A 23,302-nucleotide genomic window follows, 5' to 3' on the forward strand; every position below is an offset into this window, starting at 1 on the left:
GAGCTCTGACCTCATGGCCTGAGTGAGCCCAGTCAGTGCTAAGGACCAGAAAGACTTTCAGTCCCGGGTGTGATAGCCTCTACCGCGCATGCCTCTCCTCTATCCCCAGGCCGTCATCTTTGCCTTCACCTGATGCCTGGACTTTTTTCTACTTGTTCCGAGTATTCAGTTGTGTCCTGGTGTTTTTCTTTCTGCAAATGTTTGCAGAGACAGATGAAGAGCCCTCTCATAAACCATCCCAGACATCTTTTACAATGCTGTTTGTATCGAAGACTTAGAAAGCTATTTATCTCGCTGCCGGTAGAAGGTAGCTTTCAAGGCCTCTTTTAGCTGTTGCTCTGTTGAAGATAAAGAACCCCACGAATCAAGTTCATTGGCGATGTGAATCCCATTCTTTTGTTCTAGATACTCAGAACATTCCCGTGAACAACAGGGGTGGAACGCAGGCTAGCTCAGGAAGGAGGGGCAAACCATGAAAGAAGGACATTATGAAGCCATCCACGTGGGAGAGAAAAATGATAAAGTCTTAAATCTCCATACCTTACACCCTCCACAGAGTTTAAGTTTTCCTTAAAGAAAAAAAAAAATAAGACTCAGATGTCGTGTTTACTTATTTTCCTGGCAATCTATGTTGTCAGGACATCAAGATCTGTTTGCCTAGAATAGGGTTTTTGGGCGTTCTTGGAGGGGGAGTTGAAAAGCGGGACGCTAACTCTTGTTTTCGTATCTCGGAGAAGAAATTGGTTTCTTTGTGTGGGATGGCTCCTAGCACAAGAGGAACTGAATGGCAGTGACAGGCAATTACAGTGTTCTGCACTTTGTTCTAATTTGCTTTAATAAGAAAGGCACACAAATTGATGGGATTCTTAGCACCGTGCTAAGTATATCGGGAGTTAGCCCCAGTGAGCACTCTGGTACCAGGCTCTGAGCTAATGTCTTCACACACACCCTCGAGTTGAAACCCCGGGGCAGGTCTATGAGCTCCGAGGTGCTATTATCCCAATCTGATAGCTGCTGAAGTCAAACTGGGAGAGATCAAGTCAACGGCCCATGCTCACAGATAATTACAGGTAATTAGTGAGTGCCGGAGAGTTGAATGAAATCCATCTCAGCTCAGTGGCACTGCCTTCCCACCTGTATGCTGAGTTATGCAAATGTTTTGGGTGTGGCTGTGGCACCTGCCCAGACCCCAGGAATTTACATCTGTAAAGCAAAGCCCATAAGTTGAGCTCAGCTCCTTCAACTTGGCAGTGAAGTGTTTACCTAGCATAGGTGAGACCCTTGGTTTGATTCCCCAGCACCACAAAACAACTTGAGTGGAGAAGGAAAGAGTGAGGAAGGTCGGCTGGACATCAAACAATCCAAGAGCTCATGGAGGTCAGAAGAGGTGGTTGTGACCTATCATGTGGGTGCTGGGAATCGAACCTGGGCCCTCTGAAAGATCAATGAGTTCTCGTAACTGTCGAAACATCTTTCCAGCCCTTGTATGGGTATTTTAAACCTTTCTTTTCTTTTTTTTTTTTTTAAAAAAGATTTATTTATTATATATGAGTACACCGTAGCTGTCTTCAGACACACCAGAAGAGGGCATCGGATCCCATTACAGACGGTTGTGAGCCACCATGTGGTTGCTGGGATTTGAACTCAGGACCTCTGGAAGAGCAGTCAGTGCTCTTACCACTGAGCCATCTCTCCAGCCCCTAAACCTTTCTATAGTGTTTAACTTTACACTGGGTTTCTGCCTGTGTTACCTACAGCGTTATAATAAAGCATGGGCAACCTAGTAAAGTGTGACATACTCGGATAGAATTATAAATGTTAACAAATGACAGGAAAGGAAACCAGGGTCTGTTTTGGTTACCTTAGGAAAGCAGTTGCCCAAGTATCCCACCACCCCCCCCCCCGCAGCAACCCCCTGCAGGCCATCCTTTGGATTTACTTAGAGGAACATGGGGGACCTCTGCGTAGCTGCCTCACTTCAAAAGTGCCCCCCTCCTTATGGATGACCTCCGAGATGGAGATAGAGGCTGCTTCATGGAGTGCCCTCCTAAAGGGCAAGGCACAGGAAAATTGTATGAACGTCACCCCGTGATGCTTATAAAAAAAACTTTTGTTGAGACACTGCCATAGCCATTGACTCATCGTTGTCTGGAGCCGCCAAATGGCAGAGTTGCGCTGTCTCTGTTGAGAGCATGGGGTAGAGCCTGACGTGTTGACCTGATGGTCTTTTACGAAGAAAGTTTGCCAACACGTGCGTTACCATTAATGACCCCAAAGGCCCCACCCACTTGCCCTGCTACACACTTGGGGAGGGTATAGAGCAATACAGAACTGTGTACCCACTATTTGACATTGACTGTTTTTGCAATTTATTTTACAACCATTTATAGAGGAAATAAAACAGATATGACATCTTCCTATACTCTCTGTCCCCTTCTTTGCTCTCAATTCATTTTCTTTCTTCCTTTCTTCCTTCCTTCATTTACTTTATTATTATTGTTTTGTCCTTTTTGGAAATCAGGGTCTATATAGACCTAGAACTTCCTATGTGGACCAGGCTGACCTTGAACTGGTGGAGATCCTCCTCCTGCCCCTGCCTCCCAAGTACCGGGGTTAAAGGTAAGTGTGTCACCACACCCGACCCACCTCCCTTTCTTTTCTTTTCTTTTTTTTTTTTCGGAGCTGGGGACTGAACCCAGGGCCTTGTGCTTGCTAGACAAGCTCTCTACCACTGAGCTAAATCCCCAACACCCCTCCCTTTCTTTTTATTTCATGTGAACAGCTGGTTTTCCTGAATGTATGTCTGTGAACCACATGCATGCTCTGCCTGAGAAGGCCAGAAGAGGGCGTCAGATCCCCTGGGACTGGGGTTCCAGAGGGTTGTAACCCATCTTGTGGGCTCTGGGAATCGAACCTAGGTCCTCTGCAAGAGCAGCTGGTGCTCTTAACTCCTGGGTCAACTCTCCAGCACCCTTCCTTTACTTTTGTACCATGCTAGTACCTCCTACAAGCTAGGGAAGTACCCTCCCTCTGAGCGATGCCCTCTCGCTGCCTACTTTCTTCTTGGTGTCTGAATCTAACGTGACCCAGTTTTCTTTGACTTTTGTATGTGTCTAAAAGCATGTAGCGTGTGGAAGTCATACAACATGCCACTACCCTTTTGAAATCAGAGCAGCTGTGCCTGACTGCACCGGTCCCTTCCTGGAGGGCGGCTGTTATCAATCCTCCAGGGAAGGAATGGGGAGAGAGTCATTAGTTGCTCTCCCTCCTTCCCTCCGCTGCCCACCTCCAAGAACACATAGCCCGGGGGAGATGCTAAAGTATGTAAGATGGGGAGGTAATCGAAGGAGACACCCCACCTATCTTACCTCCCCCCTCCGCAGCTTTTGGCAAGCCACCATCCACGCTGGAGATGAGTAAGCCCAATAAACTCACTGGTTCACCAAGCTGGGCTTGGATGAAATTGTGTCTTTGATCTGTTGTTGGCGCCCTATTTTGGGTGAATAGACGTTTAGTTCACGTCTCCTCAGGAAGTCACTCCAAGAGTGGAGCTTAAAAAGGCACGCAAACTCTGCCTGATTCTGCATCCAGCAGGTTGCTGTCTCACTCTCCATGTTTTTGTTTTTCTTTCCGTGTGGGTACAAGTAGATCTAACAGTCCTTTTAACTACTGTGTACTATTCCGCCTCGTCTTGCTCTATGTGCTACACTAACAAAGAAATGCAAACCCGTTGAGCAGTATCAGGAGCGACCATCTCATTAGAACGTTCATTGAGTTTATTTGTCCGGTCCTGGGAACTGTTTGTGAGTGCCCAGCCTAGGAATATTGAAATAATTTATTGAGGGCTGGAAACGGACCCAGCTGACAAAAGAGCTTTGAAACCTTGGTGAATTTGACATCTCAACTCTGATTCCCTTTTGGCTGCCAGCAGGAACATGCAGACAGCCCCTGGTGAACATCCAAGACTGCGTTCACTGACCCCCCACATCCAAGGCCACCGGGTCAGGGAGCCCTTCAAATACCCTTTTCTTTCTCCGTTGTTACCCAACTGGGAGACTAAACGAGCTTTTAGGCTCCAGTAAAGTAAAACGTCAAAAAGAGGAAGGGTGTTTGGTCAGCCTTGTGGGGAGACCTAGAACTTCACTGGGCCGTTCGGAGTGAGTGATGCATTTTAGGGCGAGCCTGCAACAGTGGTCGGTGGGGAGGCGGCTGCGGAAAGGGTTTCCTCATAATGGGCGTTGCCCCGAAATCCAGGGAGGGAACCGCCAGACGGCTCCTGGGTTTTCCCCGGTCGCCTCCGGGGAACTTCTCCACGCTCAGGAACAAAGCAGCGTGGAGCAGCTGGCAGGAACTGAGACCCACTCCCAAACTTGCGGCCTGTGCGCCCCTGCGCGGGCGAGCCCGGCCTCGCTTCCTGCCGCGGGCGGCCTCCTCCTTCCCCCCAACCTCGCCTCCGCCCCGCCGCTACTTAAGTCTCCGCGGGACCCGGCGCGCGCGGCCGAGGCTGCGGCGGGTACGCGCGCTCCACGCCGGGTCCTTGGCCAATCAGCACGGAGCCCGAGGCGCCGCCGCGCGCGAGCCGAAGCCCGGGCGGCTCCTCCCGTGGAGAGCCGAACCGGACCGAGTCGAGCCGAGCCAAGCCGAGCCGGGGGCGCAGAGCGCGGGAGGCGGCGGCGCGGAGCCCAGGTGAGCTGGCCCGAGGCGGGCCGGGCTGAGTGGGGGGACGCAACCTCCCTGTGGGTCTCCGGGTCCCGGACGCGCGCGGGGCCGGCAGACACAGCCCAGAGGCGGGCCCCGAGGGGACCCCACGTGCGCCGCCCCGCGCCCCGCCACGTGGAGGGCTGCGCCCCCTTTCCCCCGGCCTCCGGAGTGGGGCGGTGCTCGGGCCCCAGCGGCAGGAGCGGGCCTGGAGTTCCGCACCGAGGTCCGCCGGCCAGGGCGATCCCGGATCCCGGCGACGGCCTAGGCCACCCCTGGCGCTTGACAGGTGCGGAACCTGAGCGCGCGGGAGTGTCCCACCCCCGCAGGCTGCAAGTCACTCGGGGACCGGGGTCCTAGAGGCTTGGCCCGGAGTCTGCCCTCTGATCACCCCGACCTCACAGGCCGACTTGATCCTTTTGACCTAAATTTACCTCAGGGCTGCAGCGAGCGGTGCATGAAGAGTGCATGCCCGGCTCCCTCTGGCTCTGCCCTGGGGTTGGTGCCCTGGTATCACCGGGGCTTTGCCAGGGTTCTCCCCCACCCCCTGGATGCCCAGTTTGGGAAGCGGGGTGTTTTCACAGCTCTGTCAGCCTCCTCCCCGGCTGCTCTCACTTGGAGAGGAAGAGGTGGCACTTTGCAGAGGGATGGAGCAGGGGGTGGAGGACATCTCAGGTGCCTTGGGCAAAGAAGGAGCCTCCTGACCTGGGGGGGTGGGTCGTGCTCTTCATTGGTTACCCTAGATGCAACTTTTATCTTCCTTAGCCTCTTCTGTGCGGTCCCCCAATTTTCGAGTAGAAACTTCAGGTGCCCTGGGGCATTAATGATGTCTTTTACTCCTCCGGACTCTGCCCCCACAGGACAGAGAGGAGGATTGCTCTGCCTCCCCACTCCCTACTCCTTTGTTCTTTGGAAGTGGCAGGGGCTGCCACCGCTCCCAAGCCCACAGACACTGCAGTTTCAGAATAGATTGTGTGGTGGTGTGCAGAAGCCGCTTCAGTTTGCCCGATCCTCCTCCTGTACAATCTGCTGCTCTGAACTGCTTCATCAAAGCCACCATCTGATGAGCCCCTACCTTGGATAATCTTAGTTACCTTTATCATTCATGCTGGGGATAGAACCCAGTGCCATGAGCATGCTACTAAGCACACCCTCTACCAACGAACCACACTCCCACCCCCTAAGTAACATTTACTGAGTTCTTGCTATGTGGCAAATGCCTGGGTTATCTCATTTAATGCTGACCCATATCCTATGTGGTTGAGAACAGGAGTCTGAGGTTCCTGGGACTAAATGGCTCAGAGCGGTTAGTTAACTTAGCCAGGATCACACACAGACAATGCAGGGCTTCCTTTTCCTTATTGTGGGGGAAGCCCAGGCCTGTTTACTGGGCTGTGTATGAAGACACAGGCGTCCTGCTGTCCTGTGAGGAGGACTCAGGCTTGTCTTTCTCTGCAGTCGCTAGTTGGGCTAATAACTATGCAGTATTTCTCAGAGGACAGTCCCACCCTCCTGGTGAGCATTTGGAAACACGTGGGAGGGACTTTTGGCTTGTCAAAATGAGACTAAGCGCTCATGGAGTTTAGTGGGCAGGAGCTAAGGAAAGCCAAATGTCCTGTAAGAATGTCCCTACCTCAAATGCCAGGAGGGAGATGCTGAGAAATGCCACAAGCCTCAAGGGCTGAGGGAGTGGAGAGGGAGCGAGCCACAGGGTGCTATTTCTGGAGAAATCTGTTCTGAGAGGAGTGAATCCCAGAGGCTCCCTGGAGGAGGCGTCTGTTATGCCAAGCCTTCAGAGATGGGCTGAAAAGTTGAGGGGTTAGGTAGAGGGAATAGGGTGGGATCCAACTCAACTGAGGGACTTTGCGATTGGATGTGGACCGCGGCTAGGGCCGCTGTCTTTCCTCCATCCTGAGGCTCTACACGTGTGTGCTTTCACACGGCTCCTCTGGGTGAGAGTCCTTGGACGGGTGGGTGAGAGAGTCCCGAGGTGGTTCTCAGGCTGCAGTGCTCTCTCTCAGTTCGCACCTATCCTCCTTCCTTGGAAGCTGAGGATTTAGATGTTTCTCTCTCTCTCTGATTCTCTAGGACCTCTTAGACTGGGGATGTGGCTCAGGTGGTAGGGTGCTTGCCTGGTACACTTTGCTAGCAAGCCCTCCACCATCAGACTCGGTTCTCCAATCCTTAAAGAAAAAAAAAAAAAAAAAACGAGGCGAGGTTCCTCCCAGTGGCATTTAGGACACTTACAGTGTTGTAGTCTGTTCCCTCTGTCTAGTTTCAGAGCATTTTTATCACCTCAAAAGGAAATCCTGTACCTAATAAACCATCACTCCTTGTTCCAGGCATCCCTCCCTCCAGCCCCTGGCACCCACACATCTGCTTTCTCTGGGATTAGTGTGCCTGTGGGTCACATCTTATACAATAGGAGGTCTTTTGTGTCTGGTTCCACTCAGAATCACATCTTCTACGCTTCCTTCCTTTTTGATGGCTGAATAATATTCCATACTCCAAGCAGACTACACCTGGTTTATTTATCATGACAGACATTTGTGTTGTTTCCCATATATGGGCTTCTCTTTCTTTTCCTCTTCTGGGAGACAGGGTCTCACTCTGTAGCCCAGTCTGGCTTTGATCTCTTGACCTTGTGTCTCTGCCTCCTGCATGCAGACACCACCGTGCCTAACTGATTTTTCTTTCTTTCATTCTTTTTTTTTTTTCTTCCAATTATAAAACATTTTAAGCCCAGAGAAATGGCAAAGTTTGGTTCTGCTTTGTTTGTTTGGACTGATTGGTATTTCACAAGGCGGGAAGGAGGCCCTGGGCATGACAGGAACTGGACAGGGTGCTGCTGCCTTGTACTCAGCTGGGCTCTGCAACATTCAACCCCCTGTTTGGGGGTCTGGGAACAGATGCTGCACTGTGAGAGCTCACGGGTGCTAGGACCTGCTCCTTGTGGGAGTCTCGGAGCTGCTGGGGAGACCCGTGTAACAGATGAGCCATATCTTAGGCTATCTCTCCCTTTTGGAAAGGGAGAAAGAGAAATCTGGAAGCTTCTGTCGTGCCCCCCACACCCACACCCACCCGTCCTGCAAGCTGCTGAGGTACTATTTCTGTGTTGCCTCCTTTTATCCTGGAGGCTGTAAATAGTTGAGAGATGGCTGTTACCGAGATAAAAATGCTAATTCCAACCTGGAAAGGAGCAGGAAGTGGGGGCGAGGAGGGGAGGCCAGGATCTTGCCCTCTGCCCTGAGAGGTTGAGCATCAGGAGGGAAGGCCAAGGTGGGTGGTTCTGTTAGGGAACCCTTAAAGGGGAGTCAATGGTTAGATAGGAGGGCGGGGCAGAGAGCTCATTCCCTGGTTCAGTTTGGCAGAGGCAGGATCCTGCTTTGTGGTCCAGACTGGCTGTGTGAACTTAAAAGAGCATCCTGCCTCTGCCTCCCTTGTGCTGGGATTCATGAGCCACTATAGCTTCCTAACTCCATTGTGCTGTTGCCTTCAAAGCCGGTGGAAGAGAGAGTTCTTGCCTTTCTGTTAATTTCAGCCCTTGTTCCCCGTTCTGGGTCCAAGTGTAAGGGACAGGTGGCCCTGTAGACCTGGTTTCCTGATTTGTCCCTGCTTAGGGGGTTGTACACTTGAGGTTGGAGAAGGAAGAAGGTGGATTTAGAGGAGCAGGATGAGGGAGGGAGAGCCATGTGGGAGGGCCAGACTGTGTATTGCTGGAGTGGATCTCTCCCCACCACCTTTGTCTCTGTATTCTAGAAAGTTCTAGGCCTGAGAATTCAGTGGCGAATTCAGAACTGCATTCTCCCTAGCCAGTCAGGCCGTGTTGCTGTGTCGAGTCTGGGTATTTGTTCCCGGCATAGTCGGAGGCTGCTCCCTTTGGTCTCCCCAAATAGATTGAGTTCCTAGGATGGCAGCCACATGACTTATGTTAAGATTTTGACCCAGCCTGTACTTTACTCAGGAGACAGTTTGGGACCTTTGCAAGGCTCTGTCCATAACTTTTAGGGTTTTTTTTTCTTGGAAATCACAGACCGGGACGTTTACAGAGACCCTAAGTTCCACTTTAGGCATCTGGGAAAAACAAAACAAAACAAAACAAAACAAAAACAACAAGGAAACTCTGACCTGTTTTAAGGATACTTAAGTTACCATGTGACTCTAGGTAAATCGGTAATCTTTAAATGTTTTAAAAATGTATCTGTTTGTTTGTTTGAGACAGCGTTTCTCTGCCTCCTGAGTGTTGGGACTAAAGGTGTTTGATGACTCGACTGGCTGAGATCTTTCTTCCTTTTTTAAAGATGTATTTATTCATTATATGTGACTACACTGTAGCTGTCTTCAGACACACCAGAAGAGGGCACCAGATCTCATTACAGATGGTTGTGAGCCACCATGTACTTGTTGGGATTTGAACTCAGGACCTCTAGGAAGAGCAGTCAGTGCTCCTAACCACTGAGCCATCCCTCCAGCCCCTGAGATCTTTCTCCATTGTTTCACCTTGATTGATTGAGACAAGGTCTCTCCCTGAACCTGGCACACACACCATTTGGCAGTCACACCGGGCTTTTTTATGAGGGCGCTGTGGGGCTGAACTCCAGGTCTTCATGCTCACACATTGACTGCAGGCATGGCACTGTGGCGGCACCTGTAATCCTCACAGTCAGGAGGCCGGGGCAGGCGGATCACAGAGCTAGCTTGTGCCTCACAGTGAGGCTCTGCTTCAGAAATTTATTATTGGGCTGGAGAGATGGCTCAGTGGTTAAGAGCACTGACTGCTCTTCCAGAGGTCCTGAGTTCAAATCCCAGCAACCACATGGTGGCTCCCAACCATCTGTAATGGGATCTGATGCCCTCTTCAAGATAGCAACAGTGTACTTATATAACTAAAATAAATAAATCTTAAAAAAAAAAAAAAGAGGAACTTATCCTAACTGCACTTTCTCATTAAAAAAAAAAAAGAAATTTATTATTTTAATTAGGAAGGGAAAATACTTCCCAGGACAGACGTCCTTGATGCCCCCCACCCCCCAGCTCCCCAGCCTCCTTCTACCTCTCTTCTATTCTTTTGTGATTAGTCTGGCTGTCCCCACCCCCAGCCCCCACCGCACCCCTGTTTGTGTTGTGGCACTTGGGTCTTCTCCTTTTAAATGTTTCATGAGATTGTTGGTTCCTTGCCCCAGAAATCCCATGTAGGGACCCTCCATAATCACTTGGAGTGATTTGACCCTTCGGGGGTTTTGGTTTTGGGGTGTGTGTGTGTGTTTGATTGACACGCTCTCACTGTGTAGCCCTGGCTAGCCTTATATTTGTGGTATAGCTGAGGATGACCCTTGAGACCTTGAACTTTTTCCATGCCTGCACCTCCACAGTATTTCAGGCGTGCACCACTGTGCCTGATTCACAGCCGCGCTGGGGACCCGGGACCTCTTGCATACTTGATAAGCAATCTCCCAACTGATCTTCATTCCCTAATTGACTGTTAAAAGAACACACGAGTGAAATGAATTTTCCTCTAGGGCCTTGGGCCTCAGTTTCCCCAGGTGAGAGAGGATGTGGCTGTTTGCTGACCCAGGGATGGTATCGTTCTGGTCTTGGCAGGATCTGTGGAGCTGATTCGCACACCCCACCCCACCCCCTTTTTTTTTTTTTTTTTGGTCTTGGAGCCAGGGAAGAGGTGCTCTGGGGACCCTGATGGACTCCGAGGAAGGTGTGTCTCTGATTTTGAAGCCTACCTGCGACTTGTTATGCACACCACAGCCCGGGTAGTAGCTCAGCTTGGCTCAGCGTGGCCCAGCTCCACCGGGCTCTGCATTTGGCAGGCGGCAGTTGCTGGTTGGAAATGGCCCCCAGGAAAGGAAATGGTCAAGCGCTTCCTGGAGGCCTGTGCCACTTGGCTTCCTGGCAGAGGATGGAACATTCCTCTCATCCTGGCTGGGGACTGGCTCCATCTGCTCCAGGAAGGGTCTGGCGGCTCCATTGGGTGCCGGGGGGGGGGGGGCTCAGGGGGCTTCCGGGTGGGGCAGTTCTTGTGATTCACGGTGAACTGCCCGGCTCAGCCTGGGCTGCTGGCATTTTGTCAAACCTGAGCAGCTTGTAGGAATGTCCTTTTCAATCCTGTGTTCTGATCCCTGCCCTTCCTTGTAGAGGGCTTGTCCTGGGGGAATTACACAACCACAGGGAGTCACTCCATGCCTGATGCCTGCTGGGACTTAAAGCATTTTTAGTACAATCTTTTATGCCAAACTATTGCATTTATGGTTAATTTTTTTTTTCTTTGCTACGGAAAGTGTTGGTAACTTCATTGGATTCTTGTAAGGTCTCTGGTCCTTAAACAATTCCGAGTACTGGCTTAGATTGTAGAGTTGGGACACGATCCTTCCACATAACCTAGACCTGGGTGGGCCTAACTTTCCTTCACAGGCAGCCCTAGCCCTGGTCCTAGTGGTCTGTTCTCCTCCTTCCTTCAGACCTTGAAGGCCAAGCCTGCGTCAGAAGCAGCGACAAGGGAGGCCCAGGCCAGACACCGGCTGGCCAAGGAGACTTGATTAAAAGCGGCTTCGTCGGAGGTGGATGGCTCGGTGTCCTTGGCCTGGAGTAGAGATCGATAAGCAATTGTTTTTCTGTTGGCGAGAAAAAAAAAAATCCCCATTGACTTTCCCAGGCACTGCCAAGTCTGGTTTTCTTTTCAGGAACACTTGTAGCCCCAATAGAAGTGGCTCCAAGAGGAAGGATATAGGTCACCTGCCTGCCCTGGGCTGTCTGGGTCACAGTTGTGGAATCCATGGAATTGCAGGTGGACTCTCGAGGACCGTAGTTACTCAGGAAGATTCTGGAACACAGCCCCTGCTGTTCATAGACATTGTCTCAAAGACTACCTTGCTCAGCTGTTCATAGACATTGTATCGAAAGACTAGCTTCTTAGCACCTCAGTCATGTGGTCTGAGTGCACGGCTCAGGCTCATCTGCTCCCCGTGACTATGCAGAAGCTGCCCAGTTTAAAGATGAGGAAACTGAGGCAGAGAGAAAAATTTAAAGGCAAGCTGGGCAGAGGATGAGTCCAGGCTGTGGCCTCGGAGCCCCACTTTTCTCTTTTGGAAGGTGAGGATCACATCAGGATATGTAAAATAATATTAGGCAGGCTGCAGAAAGTACGGAACTCCACTGACAGGGAAGCTGAGGCAGGAGCATAGCTGGTGATGTCTTCGTCGGTACTGAGGCGTGGCATATTACTCTCTTCTGGAAATTCATCTCCAGGGCCGGAAAGATGGCTCAGTCGTTGTACTTTTTTTTTTTTTTTTTTTTTTTTGGGTTCTTTTTTTCGGAGCTGGGGACCGAACCCAGGGCCTTGCGCTTCCTAGGTAAGCGCTCTACAGTCGTTGTACTTTTACACGGGACCTGAGTTTAAGTCTGGCAGCTCAGAAGCAGCTCTAATGGAGCTCGTGCCCTTTCCGGTCTTCATGACACCTGCGCTCCAGTGGCACAGGCATTGACATGCACATAAATAAAAACTATATACGTGACATACAGTGAAAATGAGCCATCTTCACTGGTTTTACCGGTACAATTCAGTGGCCTCAAGCTTGTCCACCGTGTTGGGCTCTTCCCTTGAGTTTGGACTTTCTCATTCTCTCCCCTTAACCCGGCCCACCTCTGTGCTGCTTTTTTCCCTTCCAGTTTTGGGTTCAGGTTCTCATGTAGTCCAGGCTACCTCAAACTCACTCACTGAGTGGCTAAAGGTGACCTTGAACTTCTCCTCTTAACTGCCTGTTGCCCAGCAAGCAGCAGCGAGTAGGTTGTGCAGTGTTGGGGGTGGAGCCCAGGTCTTTACGCGCTGTGCTCACTGGCCCCACCCCTACCCCCGCGTCCAATCGAATTTGACCATCCCAGATGCCACTCACTGGTTGTCGGTCAGACTTGCCTTCCTGCTCTGACTCTTATGTGACCTACTACGTTCTGTAGGCCCACTTATCCTTTGATAGATGGGGTTCCGTCCACCGTTTAGCAGTTGTGACTAGCGACGCCATGGCTGTTGCTATGCAGGGGTCTGAAGCCCTCCGTTCCGTTTTTTTTTTTTTTTTTTTTTTTTTTTTGAGTGCGTACCAATGGGAAGAATGACAGGCCATTTGGGCCTTCCATGGCTAGCTTCCTGAGGAAGTGCAGCGGCTGCTGGCTGTTTTCATGTGTACTTCTCTTCCTGTAAGCCAGGCTGAGCACCTTGTCACATGGTTGACTTTGTTGGGGTTTGTTTGTGTGTGGTATATGCAATGTATGTGGGTGCACGTGTTTGCACTCAGGCTGGAGACGGACAAGGGTTCTCCTCTCTCTCACGCTTACCTTATTCCCTTGGGACAGGCTTTTTCTCTGACCCCACAGCTAGGCTGGCAGTCAGCGAGCCTCCTGTCTCTGCCCTCATAGTGCTGGGTTATAAATACCCTTAGGTCACACCGAGCCTTTAGTGTGGGTGCTGGGATTTGAACTCAGGCCTTCACACTTGTGCAGCAAGCACTCTTACCCACTAAACCATCTCCTCGGCTCTTTATTGTATTTTTTTTCTTTATTGAAAATATATTTCATACAGTATATCTTTATCATTTTTTTCTCCTTCAGTTCCTCCCAGGTCCCCCCTCCCCCAACTTTATGTTCTTTCTCCTCTTTCTTAGAACAAATGACCAAGTCAAATCAAATTAAACTTCCAACCAAGAAAATCCAACACTTTAAAAAAAAAAATCATGAATGGTGTTCATCTGTAGGCACCAGTCACGGCTGAGAATGCCAGGGGTTTTCTGATTGGAGGATTCCCCACTGTTGTTACAATAGATGTTTCTGAAAGGTGGATTTAGAGGGCCAGACAACATCTCCAGGGAGCCCTGACTTCATGCCACTCCCTCTCAAGTCCTCCTTCCCGAGGGTGACCCTGGAAGCCATGTTACTCACTGAAATGGCAGCCAGCACCCACTGTTTTCCCAGTGCCTAAGGAGACCCTCCTTGGTGAGCACACAGCTGCCACCACGTTGCCGACGCACGGATTTAACTCAGTGCCTGTGACATTTGTCCACCAGCATTTGTCAAGCACGTGAGTGAAAGGTTAATATTCTGTCCCAGGGCTGGTGGGAATTGACAACCTGGAGGTGTGTGACAGTCTCCCCCCACCCTCTCTTTTCCTCTCTCCAACTGATCTAAAAGTTCACTTGAGGCTGGACCTCGTACACCTTTGATCCCAGCACTCAGGAATCAGAGGCAGGTGGGTTTCTGTGAGTTCGAGGACAGCCTGGTCTACAGAGTGAGTTCCAGGACCACCAGGGCTACACAGAGAGGCCCTGTCTGGAAAAACAAAAACAAACAAAAGAGATTAGAGGACTTAAAATGAATTGGGAGTGTGGGGGTGCTGAGGTAGAGCCAAAGGCTCCTCAAATCCTAGTTAGGAACTTTGCTGCAAGCTACCCTAGCCCTCTAGTTAACCCCCCTTCCCCTTTAAATTTGAGACAGGGTCTCACTGTGTAATTCTGTCTTGCCTGGATGACCTGCATCTCCCAGAAGCCCCCCTAGCTCCATCTCTAAAGGTGTGCGCTACCACGCCTGGCAGATGAACCCCGTTGAGATCGGTTCACTGCATTCAGTACATGCACTGGGCTGTGAAATCTCCACCCTGTCTAATTCCAAGACATCTTCGCCAAGATGAAACCCAAGATGAAACCCTGCACCTATCTCACAGTCACTGCATTGCCCTCCAGAACGCTCCTCCGTAGTCCTAGGTAACCGCTAATCTGCCTGTCTCCCTGGATTTGCCTAGTATGGAAATTTCATTTCCGTGGAATTACGCCATTCGAGGCCTCTTGGGACCGGGCTTACGCTTGATGTGATGTTTTCTCCTTTGTGTGGTAGCCATAGCTAATGCTTATGGGTATCTATTCATCTGCTGCCTCCCTCCTCAGGTCCTAGGATGAGAGCTGGTAGGGTGTACTCCTAGGTACGGAGCATGCAGAAAGCCTCTACCGTTTTGAGGAACTACCTTCCGGCAGCCATCTTGGTTTCTTAGGTGGTGCTAGAGATTTGAACTCAGGTTCTCATGCCCATGGGGCAGGCACTCTTACACTGAGCTGCAGTCTCCCCAGCCTGTTTGTTTTGAGAGGGTCTCAGTCTACAGCCTGGGCGGGCCTGAAGTGTGCACCCCACTTACCCCACCACAGCACAGGGGGCAGATAGCACATCCAGGGCTTAGGACATCTTACCAGTCCGTGGGAGAAGTCACTGCAGTAAGGCATGGAAGATACGGGTAGAAGGGTTTCATTTGGCCCACCTAGCATTTAAGAAGTAGATAATTACTAGTTCTTTTTTTTCCTTTAAAGATTTATTTACTTATTATATATAAGTACACTGTAGCTAACTTCAGACACACCAGAAGAGGGCATCAGATCCCATTACAGATGGTTGTGAGCCACCATGTGGTTGCTGGGAATTGAACTCAGGACCTCTAGAAGAGCAGTTAGTGCTCTAACCACTGGGCCATCTCTCCAGCATGGTAATTACTAATTCTTAAAGAACTCTGTGTGTGTGTGTGTGTGTGTGTGTGTGTGTGTGTGTGTGTGTTAGTCGTGTGCCTGTGGCAGCCAGTGGCCTCAAACCCCTTAAGCTGAAGTTATAGGCAGTTGTGAGTTTGGGTCCTGTGCTCTTTTTGTTTAATGTCTTTTTTTTCTTTTCTTTTCTTTTCTTTTCTCTTTTTTTTTTTTTTTTTTTTTTTTTTCAGAGCTGGGGGACCGAACCCAGGGCCTTGCGCTTGCTAGGCAAGCGCTCTACCACTGAGCTAAATCCCCAACCCCTTTTTTTAAAATTTTTTAAAGACGTATTTCTTTTTATTCTGTGTGCTGTGGTGTTTTGCCTGCATGTATGCCTGTGTGAGGCTATCAGATCCCCTGGAGTTGTGGGTTGTTGTGAGTGGCCATGTCGGTGGTGGGAATTGAACCTGGGTCCTTTGGAAATGCAGCCAGTGCCCTTAGCTGCTGAGCCATCCCTTCAGCACCAGATACTTTTACTGATTTAAAAAAAAAAATGTCAAGAGGGTGATTTAGAGGTCGCTAGTCAGCAAGCTGAGCTGTGAACATGGAGAGAGGTTGGTCTTTGGGACTTGTCTGCCAGCCAGGCTGGCCTAAATGGAGCCCCCCAGGTTCTAGTGAGAAACCCTGTTTCCAAAAACAATTTGGGAGGCTGCAGAGACAGCTTATTGGTTAAGAGGATCCGGGTTCAATTCCCTGCACTCACATGGCAACTTCAAACCACACATAATTCCAGTTCCTGTGATTCCAATGCTGCCTTCTGTTCTCTACGGGCACCCATCAGACATGTGGTGCACATACATACATACATACATGCAAAACACCCATGCACATAAAAGAAAATGATTTTAAAGATTAAAAACCACTGCTACTACCACCACCAAAAATCCAAGATAGGGAGGGAGGTTCCTGAGGTTGACCTCTGACCTCTAAACACACATGCACATACGCAGGAACTCAGACACATCCCTACATATATCAAACATACAAAATCAAGAGACCTCATTTAATATTTTCTCTCCCTCATCCCTGTGTATGTGTGATGTGTGTGTGTGTGTGTGTGTGTGTGTGTGTGTGTGTGTGTGTGTGTATGTGTGTGTCCTGGAACTCTCTGTGTAGTCCTGTTTGCTTCAAAGTCTACCTGCCCCTGCCCCTGCCCCTGCCCCTGCCCCTGCCCCTGCCCCTGCCCCTGCCCCTGCCCCTGCCCCTGCCCGGCAACACTGCAGTTAGCTGTCAATTCTGTCTCTTGGGGCTCCTTATACTTTCTTCATATAAGAATTGAATTTAGGGCTGGAGAGATGGCTCAGTGGTTAAGAACACTGACCGTTCTTCTAGAGGCCTTGAGTTCAAATTCCAGCAACCACAGGGTGGCTCACAACCATCTGTAATGGGGATCTGATGCCCTCTTCTGGTGTGTCTGAAGACAGCTACAGTGTACTCATATATAATGAAAAATTAAAAAAAAAAAGAGAGAATTGAATTTAAATTCCTTGTCATGATGTGTGAGAAGAAATGCAAAAGAGTACATTGCCCCTCCCCCATTTCTTAACTTAAAGATTGCGAGTGAGTGTTTTTGCCTGCATATGTGTCTGTGCACTGTGTGCCTGGTGTCTTTGAAGGTCAGACGAGAGCATCGGTTCCCCTTGGAACTGGAGTTACTGATGGTTGCGAGCCACCATGTGGTTGCTGGGATTTGAACTCAGGACCTCTGGGAGAGCAGTCAGTGCTCTAACCACTGAGCCATCTCTCCAGCCCCAATATTTATTTTTTTCAAAGATAGCTCGTGTTGTGCAGACCAGGCAGACCTTGAACTCCTGACCTTCTGAGATCTGGGATTATAGACATGTGGCACCAGAACACTGGCTACAAAATTTATTTATTTATTTATTTATTTTTTGTTTTTTGTTGTTTTGAGACAGAGTCTTGCTCTGTAGCACAATCTAGCCTGTTGTTTACTGTGTAGCCCAGGCTAGCCTTTAATTCCTGGCAATACTCCTGCCTTAGATTCCCAAGCGCTATACCACCATACTGGGCAGAAAGATGTTTTTAAGGATCTTAACCGTGTGCTCCAATCAGACACTAGTCTGGCCCGGAGGACGGACTCCTTTCTCTGTCCCTGCCTGGCTCACGGTTGTTTCTCTCTTTCTGCAGGCAGCTCTACTGCTGATGGAAGTGCTCCGGCCTGGCCGATGAAGTTGGTACACACACCATGTCATCATGTGTCTCTAGCCAGCCCACCAGCGACCGGGCGGCCCCCCAGGATGAGCTGGGAAGCGGGGGTGTCAGCCGGGAAAGCCAGAAGCCCTGCGAGGCACTGCGGGGACTCTCATCCTTAAGCATCCACTTGGGCATGGAATCCTTCATCGTGGTCACCGAGTGTGAACCAGGCCGGGGCGTGGACCTCAGCCTGGCCAGAGACCAACCTCTGGAGGCCGATGGCCAGGAACTCCCTCTGGATGCCTCGGAACCTGAGTCACGGTCCCTGCTTTCTGGTCGCAAGATGTCCCTCCAGGAGCGGTCCCAGGGCGGGCCGGCGTCCAACAGCAGCCTGGACATGAATGGACGCTGCATCTGCCCATCCCTGTCCTACTCACCAGCCAGCTCCCCACAGTCCTCTCCCCGGATGCCCCGGCGGCCCACAGTGGAGTCGCACCACGTCTCCATCACGGGTTTGCAGGTTGGTGCGTGCGCTGAGTGAGCCATGGTGGGGTAGATGGGGAGGGGGAGGATGACCCGAAGGACATTAGGGGCCGCAGACTGAGGTGAAGCCTCAAAAGCAACAAAGTAAACATCCCCCCCTCCCCCACGTTCTCACCGGGCAAACGTTAGTTTTTTTCCTCTTTGACTGCTCCTGGGAAAACTTTTCAATCAGACCGAGGGTATCTCCTACCTGCTGGCCGCGTCCTTCACGCCCCTTCCCCAGTAGCTGCTGAACTGAGTCCGTTTCATTTCTTTGCCATTGACAGGATCTATGTAGCCCAGGCTGGCTTTGAACTTTGCATGACCCCCTTTCCCCAGACTCTCGAACGCCGAGATAACAGGTGTGTGCAGCCACTCCTGGCATTCCAAACTGCCTTTTTCTTTTTTCTCTAAAAAAAAAAAAATTAGCGTTTTAGATTAGTTTGCAGGTTGTAGGATTTTGTGTAAGCAGGTTCAGTGCCCGTTCGAGTGCTCCATTAGCTCAGCTTCCTCTCCAGCGTAATGATGTTGAGATCTATCCGTGCTGTTGGATACGCTCCTGGCCCCGATAGCTGCAGATCCAGCCAACCTTGAAAATATTCGGAAGGAAAAAAAAATCGCAACTATGAGGCTGTGCGGGCTATTTTTTTTCTCGTGTCATTAAATGACAATTTAAATAGTTATTGCCTCAGAGCACCAGGGTAGAATGACTTACATAACAGTGACATTGTATTAAATACATAAGCAGCTTGGGAATGAGTTAAAGTGTGTGTGTATGTGTGTGTGTGTGTGTGTGTGTGTGTGTGTGTGTGTGTGCGCGCGCGCACGCGCGCTCGCGTGTTAGTGTTCATGTGTGTGTGAGTACACGTGGGTGTGAGTGTATGAGAGTGTGTGAGTGTGTGTGTATGAGTGTGTGTGTGAGTGACTGTGTGCATGTATGAGTGTGCATGTGAGTGTATGAGAGTGTGTGAGTGTGTGTGTATGAGTGTGTGTGTGAGTGACTGTGTGCATGTATGAGTGTGCATGTGAGTGTATGAGAGTGTGTGAGTGTGTGTGAGTGTGTGAGTATGGGTGAGTGTGTGTATGTTTGAGTGTGTGTGAGTGTGCATGAGTGTGTGAGTGAATATGAGTGTGTGAGAGTGTGTGAGTGTGGGTGCATGTGTGAGTGTGTGTGAGTGTGTGAGTATGGGTGAGTGTGTGTGTTTGAGTGTGTGTGTGAGTGTGCATGAGTGTGTGTGTGTATGAGTGTGTGTAAGTGTGTGTGTAGCAGGAGAGCGGTTCAGTGGAAGAGGAATGGCTTCTCTTGCAGAGGACCCCAGTTCTGCTCCCAGCACCCTCATGGAGGCTTACGACCCCCTTTAACTTCAACTCCAGAGGGTCAGATGCCATTTTCTGACCTGTGGGGGCATCTGACACAGACCAACACAAACATAGATATAATAAAATAGGATATGAGGGAAGCAGGGCCGGAAAGATAGCTCAGCGGTTAAGAGCACTGACTGCTCTTCCAGAGGCCCTGAGTTCAATTCCCAGCAACCACATGGTGGCTCACAACCATCTGTCATGGGATCCCATGCCCTCTTCTGGTGTGTCTGCAGACAGCGACAGTGTACCCATATGCATAAAATAAATAAATCTTTAAAAAAAAGTCTGAGGGAAGAGGGCTGGGTATGCTGTAATCCCAGAATTCAGGAGGCAGAGACAAGAGGATCATTGCAAGTTCTAGGCCAGCCTGGTCTGTACAGTGAGCTCCAGGCCAGAAGAGCTGTCTGTTTCCTAGTGCGGAAATATATGTGAGAGGGGCTGTATGAGGGGCGTATTCTGTACTGGCACATTGCCGTGCGTGCCATTTTCTCTGAGGGACTTTAGTTCTTCTTGGTTAGTATCTGCAACGGTTCCCTGCAGACACCGGGGGACATGTTTACTGGCAGTTGATGGTCTTCATTTACTACGTAAACTTTTTTTTTTGAGACATGATCTCATTGTCTCCCCGCTGGCCTCACACTCACCTGCCTGTACGTTCTGAGGGCTGCGATGACAGGCTCGTGCCACCTGGCCTTGCTGATGTTGGTTCCTTTTTACTACTGAATCGTTTTTATTTCTCTTGGGTAGTCCTAGAAACAGGACGCCGGGTGCTGGGATGAGGATGTTAAGAAGCAGCTGGTGGGCTGTCGCTGTGGCTCAGTTGATAGAGTGCTTGCTTAGCGTGGTGTACGAAGCCCCATGTTCCACCCCTAACACCTCATGACGATCCCAAGAGATGAGGCAGGAGGACCAGCAGTTCAGGCTCCCCCCCCCCCCCAAGTATCCCACTTTTCTAACAGGTTAGTCTTTTATTTGACAAATTCACACATGTCAACATTGTATCTTAATCGCAGCTACCCTAGCTCCTCTCCCCTCCCTCACTTTCCACCCATTCTTTTCTCGGCCTCTTGCCCTCTTTTGGGGAAGGTAACTAACTGCCTTTTGGGATAGTAAGTGATCTTGTGCAGGTGACCATGGTTGCAGCGAGCTCCTGAGTCCAGTGGTCGTGTCCTATCCTAAAGATAGCCTTTCACAGCCCTCCTCCCTGTCCCCTGGTTCTTACATTGACTTGCGTCCCCTTTTGAGATATTCTCAGAAGAGCCGAATACTCACCGGTCACTTACGCTCAGCACTGAGGGGACCAGTCACGGGTCTCTGTGTTAGCAGCCACCCACTGCAGAGAGATACTTCTCCGGCCAAGTTGGAGAGCAGCTCTAAACTATGGGAGTAAACATAAACATTAGAAGGCACTTTGACAACACGCCATTCAAGCCAAACAACAACAGGAGGTTTCCTCGTAGGACCTGTGACCTTTCGCAGCTGAGCGCCATCGCCCAGCTCTACGATGCCAAGCTTGAATCCCCTCGTGTGGAGCAGGCCTCAGAACCAGTCAGAAAGCATGGGTTTCCTTCACAACCTCCATACCGCATTGTATCGGATCAGTGTTAGAGCGTACAGAGTTTGCTGCTGGGTGATATCGTGATGACTCCCTCCCCCAGGGGCCTGCTTGGCCCCTTCAGGCAACTATGAAAGTGAGCCAACAGGGTGGAGGTTGTAGCTTGGCTTCTCTGTCTTTAGCCGAAGTGTATTGTGTTGTCAGTAGTAGTTTTACTGTCTACTTATGGGAACCCAAGAGCAGCAGTAATAACCTATGTTGTCTTGGGGACCTCTGGGATGTCTCTGACTTGGACCCTGTAGAGAGGGGTAGCACTGAGATTTTAATTCAGTAACCCACAACTTTTGCAGTATTTATCCACCATGCAAGGCTACCTGTGTCTACATTTTTTTTTTCTTTTTGGAAACAGGGTCTGTGTGACTATGTAGTCCCTGACTGTCCTGGAACTCTCTATGTAGATGAGCCTGTCCTTGAATTCACAGAGATTTGCCTGATTCTGCCTCCTGGGTGCTGAGATTAAAGGCGTGCACCGCCACACTCTAAATAGCATGTTTGAGGCCAGCTGGGAAGAGATGGGACCGTGTATGAAAGGAGGGAGAGTGGAGAGAGAGGGAGGGAAGTCGTTTTCAGGGGGGCTGCCCACGCCCCACGTCCTGTTCTGGCAGCTGTATGTGCAACTGTGAGCGCTGTGTTCTCCCCAGCACTCGGTCTGACTACCCGTCCTTTTCTGGCTTGGCGTGGCTTTCGTAGGCATGTATTCAATGGCTCTTCATGCTTGTTAACCATTTATCCGTCTCCTTTAAAGAAGCGCCTGTTCAGACCTTTTGCTTGTTTCTTTATTAACTTGGGTATTTCTTTTTTTTTTTGGTTTTTTTTTTTTTTTTTTTTTTGGAGCTGGGGACTGAACCCAGGGCCTTGCGCTTCCTAGGCAAGCACTCTACCACTGAGCTAAATAACTTGAGTATTTCTTATTTACATTTCGATTGTTATTCCCTTTCCCGGTTTCTGGGCCAACATCCCCCTAACCCCCCCTTCCCATCCTCCCCCCATTACCACCCTCCCCCCAACAATCACGTTCACTGGGGGTTCAGTCTTGGCAGGACCAAGGGCTTCCCCTTCCACTGGTGCTCTTACTAGGCTATTCATTGCTTGTTTTTTTTTTAATAATAATTTTTATATTTTGAAATTATATCATTCTCTTTTCCTCCTTCTAACCCCTCTCACGTGCCTCTCCTCTGCCTCCTCTCTCTCCAGTTCATGGCTTTTTCTTTTTCTTTTCTGGGAGGGGAATCTGGAGACATTCCCTCCAGTATGTGAGTGTGTGTGCATGTGTGTGAGGTGTGTATATGTATGTGGTGTGTATGTATGTGTGAGATGTGTGTGTGAGTGTGGTATGGTGTATATATATGTGTGTGTCTGTGGGTGTGGGGTGTGTATGTGTGTGAGATGTGTGGGTGAGTGTGTGTGAGCATGTGTGAGTGTGTATGTATCTATGTGCATGTGTGTGAGATGTATGTATGTGAGTGTGTGCCTGCATGTGTGTGAGGTGTATATATATGTGTGAGATGTATGTGTGAGTATGGTATGGTGTGTATATGTGTGTGTGTCTGTAGGTGTGGGGTGTGTATGTATGTGCTGTGTATGTATGTGCTGTGTATGTATGTGTGAGATGTGTGTGTGTGAGCATGTGTGTGTGTCTCTGTGCATGTGAGATGTGTGTTAGTATGTAAGTGTATGTGCATGTGTGTGAGGTGTGTATATATGTATGTGTGTGTGTATCTGTGTGCATGTGTGTGAGGTGTCTGTATGTGTGTGTGTGCATGAGTTTGATGTATGTATGTGTGCATGTAGGTGTGGTGTGCATGTGTGTGTGAGTGTGTGCATGAGTGAGTGTGTCAGTGTATGTGTTGTTGAAGGCCAGCTTCGACAGGTCAAGGGAAACTGAGGCAAGGGTATAGAATCAGCAGCTCATCATTCAACAGACTTTCCTCTGAGGAGATAAAACGTGATCCATTGTGGCCGGCACTCCCTGTGACCATGCAGAGACTTTCTAAACTCTTTAAACTCGGGGGTGGGGGGACAGCCAGGAGGAAAAGAGAAAAGGGGGAGAAAATCTCTCTCTCTCTCTCTCTCTCTCTCTCTCTCTCTCTCAAACACACACACACACACACACACACACACACACACACTGAGTGGATGAAGCAAGACAAGTTCTAATAACGTCTCATACACACACATACACACACAAACATACATACATACATACATACATACATACATACATACATACACACACACACACATTCACACATTGAGTGGCTAAAGCAAAGTTCCAACCACTTTACATATATACATAAACACACATATTTGGTGGATGGAGGCTTACCAATCAATAGGCTTCAACCATTTTCATGTGTATGTTTGTGTGTCTGTGTCTGTGTAAATATTTCTC

The 23,302-nt window shown here is 49.8% G+C and overlaps 1 protein-coding gene across 10 annotated transcripts in view; it reads left to right on the forward strand.

Moving 5' to 3' along the window:
- Positions 1-4,547: 4,547 nt before the first annotated feature.
- Positions 4,548-23,302, forward strand: part of Camkk2 (calcium/calmodulin-dependent protein kinase kinase 2) — a 53,892-nt gene continuing 35,137 nt past the window's right edge. For 6 of the 10 annotated variants that reach the window (XM_039089814.2, XM_039089816.2, XM_039089812.2 and 3 more), the window contains exons 1-2: positions 4,548-4,686; positions 17,403-17,928. In XM_039089814.2, the coding sequence (XP_038945742.1) occupies positions 17,461-17,928 (468 nt within the window). In that variant the 5' untranslated portion in view covers positions 4,548-4,686; positions 17,403-17,460. 10 annotated transcript variants of the gene reach the window in all.

This window comes from Rattus norvegicus, chromosome 12 (genome assembly GCF_036323735.1).
Source record: "Rattus norvegicus strain BN/NHsdMcwi chromosome 12, GRCr8, whole genome shotgun sequence".
NCBI classification, from domain to species: Eukaryota; Metazoa; Chordata; class Mammalia; order Rodentia; family Muridae; genus Rattus; species Rattus norvegicus.